Genomic DNA, 16,116 nt, shown 5'->3' with positions numbered 1-16,116 from the left:
CGTCTGGCCTGTGCCAGCTGACTCAGGCTCTAAGGGGCTGTATAATTGTGGCTGGTGAGCTCTGGGACCTCCAATCTCACAGGGTCCTAAAGCCCAGGCTTCAGCCTGATCCCATAAGTTGGCACCTCAGTTAAACAGCCATTTAGCCCAAGCCCTGGGAGCCTGAGTCAGCTGGCGCTGGCTAGCTGTAGGTGTCTAACTGCAGTGTAGACACACCCTAAGGGGGTTACAATAGCAGAAAGTGCTTTGAACCCAGAGAGAGGGAGCCGTGTCTCCTATGGCTGTCTATCCAATCTATTTGTAAGGCTCTATAGAAATAGTCTGCGTACTGTACCCATAACACATAGCTCAGCAGAGTTGGCAAAGTTAGAAAAGTCCCCCTGATTGACTAGGTCATATTCCTGAATTTCTGCATTTTAAAGCGCTGCTCCCAACACTGTCCGGGGAGAAATGGACCTGCCTCTTCAATCTCTGGTGAACATCCATGCATGTCACGCTTACTATTTCCCCCCCCTCTCCATTCCATACTACCTGGCCATTTCCAGCAGTCATTCCAGTGGAATTTACAAAAATCCAGGATTTTTAAATACACTGCCTGCCCAGAGAGACAGAGAATGTACCTGTATGTGCCTGGGATTGCGCATTGGTTGTTTTTGTTTTTTTAAACAATCTGAATACATAAATAGTTGCAACAAGTGTTTCTTTGCCCTTCGGCACTAGCCATGCATCTGAGCATTAAGATATGATGCAGCATTATCTAATATATTGTTACATGATTAAGAGTATCAGAGATGTTAAAACATCTGGATATGGTTGCAGATGGCAGGTTTGAAATGTACATCCATTCCTGCATGTATTTAAGAAAACTTAGTTATTTCCCTTCCCCTTTAAATCCTTAAAGTGTGGGTGGGGATACCTTTAGATTAAATTTTTTTTTTAAAGCAGATTTTCCCTACTTAAGTTGGCTTTGAATGCAAAGAGACTAATCTGTTTAACTTTCTGGCTCTCATGTACTTGCACAGTTCTGTAATGTCTGGGTTGTATTAACAAACTCTTGCTGTCACTGATTACAGACACTTCCAACCCCAATCTTGCACCCCACGCCCCAGCATTCATTGCTTTGAAATGCTAACTTTTCTAATACCATTAGTTCTTGTAAACCACTAATGTTAAACAAACCAAACTGGTCCAAAATTACTAAACAACATCCCCTCCGTGATATTTAAGAGAGAAAAAGTAAATGGGGTATTACTATTTATGGCCAAAGTAATCTGCCTTGGGGCCTAAGGGTGGGTGAATGTGGTCTGTCTGCACCCTCTGTTGGTTGAATAATGCGAATAAAGGGTTTTATGCATGGGTCTTAAAAGGTAAGAGTTCTCTGTTTGGGTGCCTGGACTTCTGAGCCCCTTACAAAGGAACGGGATACAGCGGGGATGGGCAATTCTAAGGGCTGCAGAATCCACTGAAACCTTTTGGCAGGTCATACTTTTTTTTTTTGGTAGAGACGACATATTGCATAGCTTAAAAAAGTTTGCTACAGTACAGCATGTTAGCATACAATTATCTGTGTATTAACCATGTAAAAATGTTCTTAAATGTAAGAACAGAATGATGACTCACCGGTGCAGCACCTCCTGCTGGTCATCTGGACTTAGCTCACTCCAGCTCCAGAGCACCTTCTGCTGGCTGGTGTCTCACCTGTCTAAGCCCCTCCGTGTCCCTCCTGGACCCCAGTGCCCTTTACCTCAGAGTTTTGCCCCTGCAGTAGCCCCACTTTCTGGGTCTCCCCTCCTAGGGGAGCCCCAACCCTCTAAACCCACCTTGCCTCAATGGCAACTGCCAGTCATCATCTAGCCCCCCGCTCACTGGTGCGGACTGCAAGGGGTTAGGACCAGCTGCCTCTGCCTATTCCCAGGGTGTACCTCTGTAGCCCCAGTACCTTTGTAGGCCTTCACCAAAGTCTGCAGCCTAGGAGTTTACCAGTCTGGAGCTCCCCAGCTCCTCTTGCCCTTTTCTCCAGCACTGCTCAGCTTCAAAACCTTGCTCCCAGCAGCTAGCCCTTCCTACTCCAGGGCTAGGGTGAGACTCCTCTGTCTCCTGGCCCCCATAGCCCTTTTATCCAGACCAGCTGTGGACTGATTAAGCCAGCCACACCTGGCGCCAACAACCTCACCAGCCTCCTTCAACTGCTCTTAATCCCTTTTACTTTGGAGTGGGGCAGCCATCCCAATACAAGCCCCTTATAGATCATACAATTATCATACAATTAACATACAAACCTTTATCTACAACCCCCCACCCCCAAAGCCCCAGGTTAAACACACATCCTTCACTGGCTGACCTTTTTTCAGGGTGCAGAAGAGCCCACCAGCAGAAACACCTGCCTGCCCATGTTAAGCGCCACAATCTTCAGGAATGTGGACAAGCCCATGCCCCTGGACACCACCTCTGCCCCAGTCCCCACCACCTGGGATGCACAGCCCCTGCTCAGTAACCCCAGGCGCTGTCCACCAGGGCCATCCTGGAGGGATCCCAATGTGATCAAGGAGCTGCCTCCTCCTCCGGCCCTTACTCCGGATGGTGGGAAGAGCCGCCACCCTCCCTCTTTCAGCATCCTCTGCTCGGGGCTACCAGAGCCTCTTGCTGCTTCCCTCCCTCTGGGTGCAAGCAGAGCCACCACCTCTCAGGCTCTGATTTGGATGGGCCTGGAATCTAACTGGGTGGGTGATGGTCCACTTGGGCCCACCTGTGGCTATACCCATGGTGGGCCAAATAAAATGATCTAGCTGGCTGTATATGGCCCCATGGCCCATAGTTGCCTATCCCTGGGGTACTGGAAAGGAAGACCGGCTAAGGAGAAAAGGTGTGTCCCAAAAACCTTCCTTCCACAACAGTCTCAAAAACAAAACAGAAAGCTATGTCTGTTTGCCTTCTCTGCTAACAGTGTAGCAGTAACTTAGACAAAGCCTAGAAACTTGATTTGATCTCTGTCACTTTAGCTTAGTAGCTCTGCAAAGGGAATCCAGAGCACTCTGTGATAGGTCAGTGCACTGTCTTGTAACATTTGATATTTATTTACTGTAGGTCCTAATGTAATTGCTAATCCTTTTTATTGCAGATGTGCTGTTTGAAGCTGTGTTTCTCAGTGTTGATCCTTACATGAGGTACGCTTTTCTTTCTTCCTTTTTAGTTTAGTTTACTACTTTGAATTGCTACTTGAATCCTAAAAGCAGTGCTTATTTAGAGCCTCTGGCTTTCCACGGTCTTCTCAGGGGCTGCCTGCCCTATACAAACACCAAAGCCCCACCTTTGGCTTCACCAAAGTCCCTTTGACACTGTAGCAACTACCACATTGGTGGCCCTAGTTACAACACAGTATCCTCCCCACTTCCACAACATAAGGCTAAAGCGCAGTTCAGTCATGCAGAGTAGACCGGACTGAACTGTGCAATAACTATACTATGGCCATAGAATGTCACTGGGCTTTACTAAATTTTAATGGACCGTTCAGAAACTCAGGTGAAACGCAGTTCTGTTCATCTATGCTGCAAGTCCTAATTGTTGTTGTTATTACTATTTATATTCCAACAGAACCTAGTGGCTTCCACCGTGCTAGGTGCTGTGCATACACTCAGCAAGAGACACTCCCTGCCCTGAAGAGTTTAGTCTAAATAGACAGACAAGGGGCATGAGAATGGAAGTGTTATTACCTCCATTTTATAGATGGGGAACTGAGGCACAGAGAGATTACAGTCACAAAGGAAGTCTGTGGTAGAGCCAGGAATTAAACCCAGTTCTTCTGAGTCCCTGACCCGTGCCTTATCTTGAAGGTACTAGCCGGGTTCTCTAATTGTAACTGTAACCTCGTAATGGCAGGGGATGAGCATTTTGTAATAAATTATCCAGGCACGGTAGTTGATCAAAGGGCATCTCCACTCATGGGTGGTTGGCTAGGAACCATATTTTATTTTTGTTAAATTGAGAACGTAACTCTCTATCTCTCTGCAGATATCTGGCAGAGTCAGCAGTGAGACCCTCGGTGCACTGTGTCTTAATCAGACAATGGACAATAATCTGTTGTGACTATTTTGCACTTAATTAAGGCTCTATCTCCATTTTGTGTGTTTCAGACCTTATAGTGGGAGAATCATGAAAGAGGGAGACATCATGATAGGCAGTCAAGTGGCTAGGTAAGGTCTTCGTTAGTTGCTTGATTTCTTTTTTCCTAACTCACTATCATCTTTCCATGCAAGAGACTCAAAGCACTAGAGAAGGTACAGCATCACTTTTCAGAGATGACTGCATGCAGCCTATATTACTTTCTGTTAGCCAATGCAGCACATTAATAGGTATTATGTACACAATACTAATATAATATACATTATATACATAAAGTGTTGAGAAGTTATGTTAACGGTATGCCTTATGGTCTCCCCATGATTCTGTTCCCGCATGTTAAGTATCCCACAACACTTTGCGAATCTGAAGTCAGCAAATTGGCATTAGGAAAGCTGTCAAAGACAAGATACAGAAATGATGGGTCCAAGCAGAGGTTGGGATGTACCTCTATGTCCAACTTGTTTGGAATGTGCTATCCAAAACAGAGAGAGAGAGAAAGGTGCGGAAAAAGTAGTTAAGGAACTGGTGGGTTAGATCTTAGATGATGTATAGGGTGCTTTTTAACTTGTAATCAGCCATGATATAAATATGAGTGGTTCTGGGGGTGTATCATTGAGGCACACCTTCTGTGTAAGGAAGACATGCTGTGAGATAAGAATTGCATCCGGGAAGGAGGGTACGTATATCTCCTTTTTGTGTTGTGCTGTTTTTGTTTTTAGACAGTAAATTTGGCTAAGTTTGGTTGCTTGGCATATCAAACATTTTTCATTACGAATTGCAACTGGCTACACCTTTTAGTCAATACTTCTCTGGGTGGCCCCACATTTCCTGGCAGCTGCTTTCTTTATCAGTCTGTAACCTGTCAGAAAGCAAGTACGCCCTGTGAAGCTGTACTGCCTTCTAGTCCTACTTAAGAGTTTGTTCGGAGGCCTTGAAACAACCCTTACTTGTGTTTCTCACATGAGCAATGCCATTGAAGGGAGTTCTTACAAGACAGGGCAGGAAAGGCTAACATTGCACAAGTGGTCATATCCTGAAGTGTCCTCTTGTATGTAGGACGTGCTGTGTAATTGTTCACCCAGGAACGGTACAGTCAGCAATTCCAGCTGAGAATACTCTTAAGCCACCTTTTGCTGATAAGGCGTATTGTGACTTCACCGTTGCCAAGGAATGCTATACTGTCTCCATCATCATCAGACTTCTTTGTGGTCCTGTGTGGGGAAACGAGAGGTTGGGAGGAAATTTAAGTCCTAATCTTCTGAGCGAGAGGTCAGGTACCATCCATAGTTGTAACGCTTCATTTGAAACGAGCTGAGGAATTTGCAGTGTCTGGTGCCAAAGGATTGTGTGCATCTTCTGCTGAATTTTGTTGTTTTTGTTTGAATATCTTCATTATTAGGGTCCCAAGCCAATAGTTTTCAGGCTGTTCTTAAAGAGCCCTTCCTGTCCTAAAACAGGAGCAGCCTTTAGAAGGTGAAATGCCTTCAGCCTTTGAAAAGGGACCTGGTTTACTGAATAAGGAACTGCCTCTTCTCCTCTGCCCCTGTGATATACCATTTCCCCAACCTTCCTCTCGCCTTCTGGCCCAGCTGCAGGGATCAACTCAGGATTCAAACTGAACTGGTGTTTCAATCAGAGTTTTGGCTTGGGATCCTCCCTAACATATATTAGGCGCATAGGTCTGATCCAGTGTGGTAATTCCTATGGCCATGTACCAGCTGTTTCAGAAAAAGGTGCAGGAAATGTGCAGTGTAGCTAGTTTTGTGTTCATCTGCCTAGAGGGAGCATTTCCTCCTAACCCTCTCATAACCCCATGTGTTAGCCCTACGTAAATATTTAGTAAAGCTAGGGAGAAGGAGCTGTTTGTAAAGTGTGGCTTTCGTTTGTCTTCTCAGAGTTGTGGAAAGCAAGAATCCCACCTACCCAGTAGGGACCTATGTTGTGGCTAATTCAGGCTGGAAAACTCACTTCATCTCTGATGGGAAAGATCTACAGCTGCTTCCTCCTTGGCCGGAAAAGATTCCCAGATCTTTGGCTCTTGGGACAATTGGCATGCCAGGGTAAGTCATAGCTCATGCTATATAAAGACTAACCAAACTTCGCTGCATTAAGATTTCCAGCCATCTGTGTGCAGGCTCTACCATGCCCCACATGCTCTGAGAGGCTCTTGCCTCTGAAGAGGGACTGAATTTTGACCCATCCTGTGGGTGGGAGGCTTATAGCTCTAAATCTCCATTTGGAGCCTCTTTTTTCCTTACTTGGAGCCCACACAGTTGCTTCTTGGCCCTATGGTGATGGGGCCAGAGTATTGTGCTGGAATCAGAGGTGAAAGTAAGCTGGTATGCCCGAGTACGGTGTACCGGCAAGAGTGGTACACCGTACCAGACCGGCTTCCCCAGGCGGCAATTTGAAGGGCCTGAGGCTCCCAGCAGAGGCTGGAGCCCCGGGTCCTTTAAATTGCCACCAGAGCCCCGCTGCCAGAGCCGGTGGAGATTTAAAGGGCCCGGGGTGGTAGCGACGGCTGGAGCCCCAGGCCCTTTAAATGGCCCCCGAGCCACCAGCCGCCTCTGCAGCTGGTAGCTCCAGGGGTGATTTAAAGGGCCCGGGGCTCCCAGCTGCCACTACTGCAGCTGGAGCCCAGGGCCCTTTTTAAATCTTGATTTAAAGGGCCTGGGGTGCTAAAGGCCCCACTTCTTCCGGTTGAGGAGCCACCCCCTGCTGAGGACTCCGGCGTACCAGTAAATCCTTTAAGTTAGTTTCACCCCTGGCTGGAATTAAAAAGCAGGCCAAGGGCCCAGTCCAACAGGCATTAGAGTTGATGGAAGGGACTCCTTTTGATTTCAGTAGTAACTAGCCAGGGTTCATAAAATACTGATCTTGCTCCGCTGATTTCTCCGTATTTCCAGAGTTTGCACAAAGATGGAAACATATGCAGCTGTAGAATTCTACAGTCAAATAGCAGCATCAAAAGCACATCTATACCTATTGAACAGACCTACTGTTCATGGTGACCCTGCCCTAAATACAGAAGAAATTCCATTCCACTCATGCTTTCTGTTGCCTACTTCCTCCTAACTTACTTCTTTTCTTACCTCTATATTTGTAGAAGGACAAGCCCCATGGAAAGCTTTCAGCTTGCTATTTGTGATCTGTGCAGAACAGAAGCTTCTTAACATTTATTTTAAAAATGGGCAAGATGTGTAGCTTTCCACATTCAAATAGCTTGAATGGATTTTGTACACATTATAAATAATTTCTAGTACTTCATATAGAATGAGGAAAAAGAATCTGTAATGGGATGAGATATCCCCTCCCCTGGGAAGCTACATGAAGCATGACCCGACTTTGTGTTTGTAATGTCTCCACCAATCTCCACTGATCATTTCCTTCCTCTTTCAGCCTCACTGCATACTTCGGCCTATTTGAGATCTGCAAGATAAGAGCAGGAGACACGGTGCTGGTTACTGCAGCAGCTGGCGCTGTGGGTTCAGTGGTGGGGCAGATTGCTAAAATCGGAGTGAGTGGCTTGAATTGTTCATATGAACACCAAAGACTAAGGAGAGGAGTGGAGGGATTTGCATGCTTAGGAGGAAGGGGGACAGTGTCTCTTAGAGCGGACTTGCCCCAGGGAATAAATAAAATATGCCATGACCAACTCCTGCCTGCACTTATCATTCAGCTGCTGCAAACCTTGCAACCAGCACTCTCCGGAGCCAGTGATACAGCACGTGCATTCCTGGTCAGTGGCCCTAGCTGCCCCTGAGTTGGCAGTTGGCCCCTACCCCATAGCGTGTGTTTAGCTGTAGAGGATCACTCCATTGTCACTACACCACAAGCCAGTCTTCACCTGTCAACAACATACAATATATGTACCTTACAGCAGTAGTTCTCAATCAGTGGCCTGGGGTCCCCTGGGAAGGCCACAAGCAAGTTATAGGGGGCAGCCAACCAGGGCCAGTATTAGACTCATTGCCCAGGGCAGAAAGCCATAGCCCCACCATGCAGGGCTGAAGCTTGGGGCCCTGCCCCCTGGGGCTGAAGCCAAAGCCTAAAAAACTTAGTTTTGTGGGGGCCTGTGTTATGGGGCCCTGAGCAATTGCCCTGCTTGCTAACCCATAACACTGGCCCTGGCTTTTATATGCAGAAAAACAGTTGTGGCACAGGTGGGCCCTGGAGTTTTTATAGCATGGGCTGGGGTGGGGGAGGGGTGGTGGCACTCAGAAAGAAAAAGTTTGAGAACCCCTGCCTTACAGGAGATTAAAATGTTGGGGGGAAAAGGGAAGAGTGTACACACTTCTAGAAACATTTTTCTCTGTCGTTAACACAAAGAGAAATGGTCTGAAATGTGGCTTGTCATATGTCATAAATTTAACCCATTCAGTGATGGATCCTTGAAAATGACAATCTTCCTTTTTAAGATCCCTGTAGCTAAAGCACAGAGGCTAACGGAACATCTATAAAATACATTAGTGTAGCAGTTCAAAGTCCCATGTTGCCTGATGGCTACTTTCTGTGCAGGGCAAAGAGAAGTAGGGGAGATCAGCTTTCACAGGGCAACTCAAGGCAGTGGGAGCTGGGGATGTAGGGAACCTGCAGCATTCCAAAGCTGTGCAGGGGAAGGAAAAGGTGAGTTGCAGGCTCTACTGTCTGGTGGCATGTAGCATCTCATTTGTATCTTGTATTTTATGCTGAAACCACCTGTGAGTTAAGATGTATTTTCTGTTCCTCCAGGGTTGTAAAGTGGTTGGCTGCGCAGGCTCAGATAAAAAGGTTGCTTATCTGAAACAGATTGGCTTTGATGAAGCCTTTAACTATAAGGCTGTAGGATCCTTGGAAGAAGCACTGAGAAAGGCCTCACCCGCTGGCTACGACTGCTACTTTGATAACGTGAGTTCAAACTAGGATTGGCAAGAGTGCAGCTTGTTGCAAAAGTCCACATCTTTCTGACGTGCATGTGCACTTGGAATGTTGTGGCCTCATCCTGTGAGAAATAGCCCCATTAGAGAAGGTCAGGGCTCACGCTGTTTCAGTTTTCCCTTTCAAATTCCTAGTTGCTAGCAAAAACTGCTGGCCTGTGTTTTCATGAAATTCTGAAGTTCCAGTTCAGGAGCATTGGAAAGGAGGAATAACGCTGAAACAGGGAGTTGATTTGCACAATTGTTCTTGCTTTCACTGTTTGGGGATAGGGAGAGGAAAGTTGTACTTTGGCTATATGTAAAATTAATCTAAGGTTGCGTGTCAGCGGCAGGTCTGAGGGGTTCGGACAGTGGAAGGATGGTCATGTATTTAAGCCACTTGACTGTGACTTGGTAGATCTAGGTTTAGATCTAGGTGTGACAATGGGCAAATTACTTGATCTCTTTGTGCCTCAGTTCTCCAGCTATACAATGGGGATAACAGCACTTCTTTTATTCTGCTCTTTGGCTCCGTTTAGATTGTAAGGTTTTGGGGGCAGGGACGGTCTCCCTGTCTGTACGGTACCTAGCACAATGATCTAATATGTAGCACTAGCATAAAATAATAGGACAAGCTACAATGAATTTAAAAAAGCAAAATAGACATGCTGGCTCATTATAATCAAAATGCTCCTAGTATTACTATAGAAACTGTATAAAACTAAAAGCATAACTAATAGTTTAAAACAACTCCTTCACCTGCCCGCTGGCTCAGGAAGGCCAGCATGACTCTTCACCACCACAGCTTTCTCCCTTCAGCCTCTGCAAAGGCAGTGGGAAAAGCAGCACAACACAGCAATTCTTAAGCCAGTGAGCGGCTCTGACTTTTTTTCCCCAGAAAGATCAAAGCAGTCAAGAAATCCCTGACAAACCATTGGCTCCGATAAGTGTTCTTGCTCACTTAATGGTCCCTCCTGCCCCGATTTGGCAGCCCTCAACGTTTTCAGGGAAAATGGTTACCATCACAATGCATCCCCTGCCCCTCCCTTCCAGCAACATGGAAAAGTCCCCAAATGTCAATTACAGATTTAAAAAAAAACCTTTTATCTTCATAGGTTTTCTTGACAAGCATATGCCCTTATTCATAATAAGGTGTGGCTTCATCATGGAAGACACTTAGTCATCCTGAGCTAGATGGTAAATTGGTGTAGATGCATTCCATTTGGTGGCACTCCACTGACTTTCAGCAGTGGAGGACCTGTCCATCTAGGGGTGACAGAGCCCTGGACACACATCTTGGGTGGCAGGTTGGGAAAATAGCCATCAGTACCATGACTACATCAACCATGTTTCAGTTCTAGCAGATTCTAGCTATTCAGCCTTTGCCTCAATTAGGCGTGTTAGACTGCATGAGCTAGATTGATTTCGCTCGGTGTAATAATACTTTCAAAAGCTCTAGTCAAGGCAAGTTGTTCTTTCGTAGATCCAAACTGGTTAAGGTAAAGCCTAGGCTCCCATCTGACATGATCTCACACCATACCTTTAAATCCCAGTCAACAGTGTCTCTGGTGCCCTGCAGATGTTGGGTGAGCATTTGGAAAGTAGCCGCCCTATGGACATATTGTTTGAATGAAAGTCAACAGCTGAGACCATATGCGGGGAGGGTGGTAAGGATGAAAGAAACACAGTGTTAATACTCCCCTAAAATGCTCAGGGCATGACCTCTGGAAATAGCTTGGCTATGGAGCAGGATTTACAGCCTTTTCCCAGAAGCGGGCTGACATCAGCACAGCTGGTGCACAAATGAAAACATCTCCACTTAGAAACACACAGAAAAATATTCAATATTTTGCCAAGCAAATGGAAAAAGCATGATGCCAGTGAAGCTTTGTCAAGCTGAGGAGAGGATGTTACAAAATACTTCTTGCACAGACTCCTTTGAGAAAGCTGTGGAACAGTAGCTTACTACCGTTTGTCTAATGGTTTAAATAATTAGCACTCCTGCACCAGGCAGGCCATTTGGAAGATCTGATCATTCCAGTGCTGGAGTCCTAATGGGATATACTGTAAATATAATACTGTCAGCAGAAATTCTTGCTTGGTATTTTGGTGCTACTTTCAAGATCCTGCCCAGTTTACCTCTTAGCACTTAGTCTTCTAAGTCCCTTTGTACCTGCACTCTGCCAGCAAAGCCTTCCTCTTGTCCACTCCCCTTTTCACATTTGCCCTAGATCAGCTGCTTTCCCCCCCACACACACCCTTCCTAAAAAACTCTGCTTCTAGTTAGACTTCACCTGCTAACCATCCACCTCCTTTCTCATACCATGCCTCTGTTTAACCTCACTCACCTTTCCAGGTTGATATTAAATTAGATCCAAGGTGTTCATCTTGCTGCTCTCAAATTCAATCTCTTCCTGGTCCTTCATCTAATTTAGATGAACATTTCAGGGCAGGTACTATGTCCTCTTATGTATTTTTAAAATGCTATCTAAATAGGAAACTGCATGCCCATAGGACCCTGACCCTCAGTCTTGATATTCTAGAACTGTGAAATAACATATAGCAGAGATGGGCGCAGAGCAGTGCTTCTGAGTCAAACACTTCCAAATAAGGGCCTGCTCTTACAAGCACTTAAGCTTATGAGTAACTTCACTCTAGCAACTAACCCCTCATTAGATCTGCACTGCTCAATGGGATAACTCACATGAAAGTTATGTACATGCTTAAACATTTACAAGTTCAGCCCCCAATGATCAATATAGGTTTTATGTCACTTTATCTATGTTCTGACTACTTTAGGTGGGTGGAGAGTTTTCAAGTATTGTTCTGAATCAAATGAAGAAATTTGGCCGGATTGCTGTGTGCGGAGCCATCTCTGGATACAATGACACAGTGCCCCAGAAAGGTATGAGGCTTTTGGTCAGTTTTTATGGTGAAAAAAATAAAACTTTCCTCTTTGAATTCTTTTAATGGCTTTTATGTTGCTTCAATGTGAAACAAACCCTCAATTAAAATATATATTTTTGTCAAGCAAATTCATCCCCCATGCTGTATTTTTAGGACAAAGTTAATCAATCTTGTATTCTGTGCCTCAAAAAAAAAAAAAAGATGTATTTGCCCAGAATTAAAACAGAACAAACTTAGTTCATGGCCCTTTCCCACCATGGAATGGTAAAGCTTCACAGAAACAGCAAGGCTCATTGTAGTCAAAAGCTGCATCTGAGTAAATAGGAATGAATATGGCAAGGGATGGAGATATCCCTCAAATGGGAGAACTCCTCACTTCAATAATAACTGATCTTTGATATTTAACATTAAATAGTTCCAGATGGACAATAGGACAATGAGATTTATCTACCAAGATGATGTGGGGGAAATGAACATTGGTTTAACAGGAATGGGGAAGAGAGTAGTGATGGGCAACCACCATAGAAATAACTGTCCAAGAAGTGCAAATTACTAATTTTCAGCAAAAGCAGTGACTGGACCTCTCACCTAAAATAGCAGCAGCAAGAAAGGAATCCCTTGCAGAGTACAACCAGAGAACTCACTGTAACAGACCTGGTGACAGTTAGTATGGGATTTAAATGAGACTGAGTCACTCTTGCACACCACTAGAGGGCAGTAGAGAATGATGAGCTGGGTTGTTTCAAGAATTCCAACTTTATCTTTAGGGTGGTATTTACTTAATGTTCTAAATTAAACAGCAATGGTAAAACAGCCTGATACATGCTATTTCTCTAGCAAAGCTGATTACATAGTTCAGCTATCTAGATAGAAAAGTTCTTTCCCTAGGGCTTTAGATGGTTTTACTTTTATGGTGGGATTTGTATTGATATTAAGTACTGTCAACTCAATTGAAATCAATGGGAACTGGGGGGGAGGGGTAAGGAGAGAATAAAAAAAATTAAATGTCTGACATTCCAGGTTCCTTGGTCAGTGCTCTAACCACTGGCCTATGGGGAGGGGTGGTCTGCACCACCAGTATCACAATTTTGTGCAGGGCCCAATCTGGTCAAGAAGTGCAGCCTGGGGCTGATGACACACTGACTAACTTGGCTTTACCAGCATCTCAGCTTCTCCTTACTGCAGATTGGTTTGGTTTTAAACCAAGTAATATTACTGCTCTTTTGTCTATTACCATTTCCAACAGGACCTTATGTTCAGATTCCAATGATCTTCAATGAGCTTTGCATGGAAGGATTTCTTGTCTCTCGGTGGAATCACAAGCGTGAGGAGGCCCTGAAGATACTGTTAAGATGGGTTGTTGAGGTAAGAAATGGACAGTTTCTCAGACTAGTCTGAACTTATGCTGCTATTTCCTTCTTTACAAAAGACTACACTAACAAGAGTCAAGTCTGCTGTCATACACTGCTCTTCCATACCCAACATGTCCCTCAAGCAGGGGTTGTGTGTAGGGGGAGAGGCAGAGTCAAACCATGCTGAACACAATACAGAAGAGGAAGAGTGCATGCAGCAGTCAAAACTATGCTTGGCCAAAAATGAAGGGGCAACGTACCAAACTCAGCTCATCTCTACTGTAAGGTCAGTTAACTGATGAGTGAGAAGGGGGCCAGGGATATCCCTAAACATAAGTGCAAGTCTCTTAAGACCCACTTCAAAACTAGTCCAACTACTTTGCCTTTTTTGCCACCTGGCAAATATCTGAAGTACTTGCTCTATTCCTTCCCCCTCCACTAACAGCATGGCCAATTTTTGTGAATTTTTTTTTAAACCACCTCAGTTTGGTTGCAGAAAAGCTTGAAAATGAGCCCTAAAGACAACACTAAGCATCAAAGAACCATAAAGTTGTTGTGGGGCCTATTACAGCTTTTGAACACTTGATGTTGGCAATACTGCACTTACTAGGGGAGGAAGAGAAATCTTGTTTCTGGAGTTCTAATGCTCCACACCTGAAGACTGAGTTCTGTTAGACCTATTGCAGCTAGTCTCTGCAGAAGTAACTGATCCTTAGGGAATTTGGCATCAGTCAGAGGAACAATGGTAGGTGGGCCACCAAAAGCAGCAACCATGTTTAAATCACTTTTGCTGATCAGTATTTAATGGTGAGGTCACTAAAATAAACCAAAAACTTCACTACAGACATTACTGTTTATTCAAAAGGTGAGCTCTTTAGCTGATGTAAACAGGTACAACTCCATTGACTTCAGAGCTACCACAGTTCACATCAGCTGCTAGGAATTATGAGTTGAATGGATCTAGCTACAGTTTAGACCACCTGCACAGTAAAAGTTGAGTAAAAATTGTTTCTCTTTCCACAGGGGAAAATTAAGTGTGAAGAACATGTTACTGAAGGATTTGAAAAAATGCCAGCAGCTTTCATGGGAATGTTAAAGGGAGAAAACCTTGGAAAAGCAGTAGTAAAAGTGTAAAGGGCATGTGGTTTGTTCCATGAGGAAAGCCATACCAATAAATAGCTTGTCTATCTTGTCACCAAATGTTCAGCCATAATTCACTAAATACTTTAGCCCATTAAAAATTATGTTCAAATTAGACAAGTCTCCAATTGGCTTCTTCAAATACAATGCTACAACAAATTGTTGCTCCTGCAGTTATGCAATTAATCCACTTTATCACAGCTTTTATCAGTCCTCATTGATAAATGTGATTGAGGCTTATAAGAATGCACTACTCTACTAATTTATGGGTATTTTGAAAATTGCCAGCCAGGTAAACTTTCAGTGCTGCTATATGGCTTTATACTGAGGATCTGACTTTTTTAAAATGCAGGTAACCTTAACTGAGCTGCTTGACAGCCTGATGTGAACTAAGGTCCATGCAGAGAGCAGAAGTCAACTGCAATCTTTTAAATACTCTGCGCTACAGTTATTTAACTAGATTTGTACTAGATCCCCTTAAAATGTAGATTTTATTCTGTAGCTAATAACATGCTTGTCAGAGTCACAGCAACATATAGCCCAGGAGTAATCTGATGAAGTAGTTTAGAGCTGTTCTAATACTGTATTGTCATGCAAAGAAAGATCACCCATTAAATGGTCAAATATTCAACTAGTGTTTATCAATAAGATTAACAAAATTGTTCTTATCTTGACAATAAACTGACTACATGGAGTGGCAATATTTGACTTTGTTTTTGTGCATAAATAACCTGACTGATCAGCTATGAATTCCAGATTAATTTGGGAAAGCCTGACATCTGCCAACTTTGTCATTTAACCTGAACCTTTTCCCATCTGTTTTACATACAACCCCCTTCCCTTAGACCATACCCACCATATCAATTTGAGAACAACTCCTTATTTTAAACTCAAACAGCTCTTCATATTCACTAGGACAAGTATATATCCACATCTAGGAAATTCTGCAGGAACTTAGTGGTCACATGCCTTTACCTCCTGTGAGCTGAGTGCCTAAGACTATCTCTTGTGTTGTGGAAGAGTAAGTGAGGTCCAGATAGACAAAAGTGCTCAACTCAAAGATATTGAATATAGCCTAAGATGGAGAGCTTGTAGTAGTAAGTACCTTGAATAACATCAGAGCTCCCCATCTGCAGGTGCACATAGAAACAGCAAACTTTATGGAGACAACAGGGAGGTCAGAGCCCCTAAAAATGATGAATAAGGTGTAAACAGACTGCCTGATGCCTTTTACCTGGCAACTAAAAAGGTTCACACAGCATGCTCACATCATCCAAGTGGGGGCTTATTATATTAGCTCTACTGGCTATCACAGATAAATGAATACTGAATGTATTAAGTGCTACAGCAGCTAATGCACCTTAAAATTAGGCAACAGCCCCTGTTGCCAAGACAGATTAGGTTCTGCATGGGCTCCAGGAAGCCCAATGGAGTCCAAAGTCAACATCTTATAAAGAAAAAACCTGAAGTGTCCTATGCCTGACACTAAGGCAATAGCAAACATCCCTGCTAGATTCTTAACTATCATGTGGTATAAAGAATACATCTTTAGCCTTCCAGTTGTCAGTGCACTACAACTATCTTAACTTCACAAAGAGCCTGAAGGTTAGGGCAGTTGACTCACCTATTGCCAAGGAACACAGGCTTGAGAGCTTAAGAGTTATCTAGGAAAAAAGACTCAAGCACAACTTTGATAGTCAATG

General features: G+C 44.1%; 1 protein-coding gene across 3 annotated transcripts in view; it reads left to right on the top strand.

The window, feature by feature from the left end:
* The window catches only part of PTGR1 (prostaglandin reductase 1), a 29,586-nt gene extending 14,472 nt beyond the window's left edge, over positions 1 to 15,114 (top strand). For all 3 annotated transcript variants that reach the window (XM_073345616.2, XM_073345617.2, XM_078852949.1), the window contains 8 exons: positions 3,119 to 3,164; positions 4,131 to 4,190; positions 6,015 to 6,179; positions 7,519 to 7,636; positions 8,851 to 9,006; positions 11,814 to 11,919; positions 13,168 to 13,286; positions 14,297 to 15,114. In XM_073345616.2, coding sequence (XP_073201717.1) covers positions 3,119 to 3,164; positions 4,131 to 4,190; positions 6,015 to 6,179; positions 7,519 to 7,636; positions 8,851 to 9,006; positions 11,814 to 11,919; positions 13,168 to 13,286; positions 14,297 to 14,407 — 881 coding nt within the window. In that variant the 3' untranslated portion in view covers positions 14,408 to 15,114. The remainder of the gene's footprint in view (positions 1 to 3,118; positions 3,165 to 4,130; positions 4,191 to 6,014; positions 6,180 to 7,518; positions 7,637 to 8,850; positions 9,007 to 11,813; positions 11,920 to 13,167; positions 13,287 to 14,296) is intronic.
* Positions 15,115 to 16,116: the final 1,002 nt, after the last annotated feature.

Source organism: Lepidochelys kempii, chromosome 5 (assembly GCF_965140285.1).
Source record: "Lepidochelys kempii isolate rLepKem1 chromosome 5, rLepKem1.hap1, whole genome shotgun sequence".
In the NCBI taxonomy this organism is placed as follows: domain Eukaryota; kingdom Metazoa; phylum Chordata; order Testudines; family Cheloniidae; genus Lepidochelys; species Lepidochelys kempii.
This window is presented reverse-complemented; position numbering and strand designations above follow the sequence as displayed.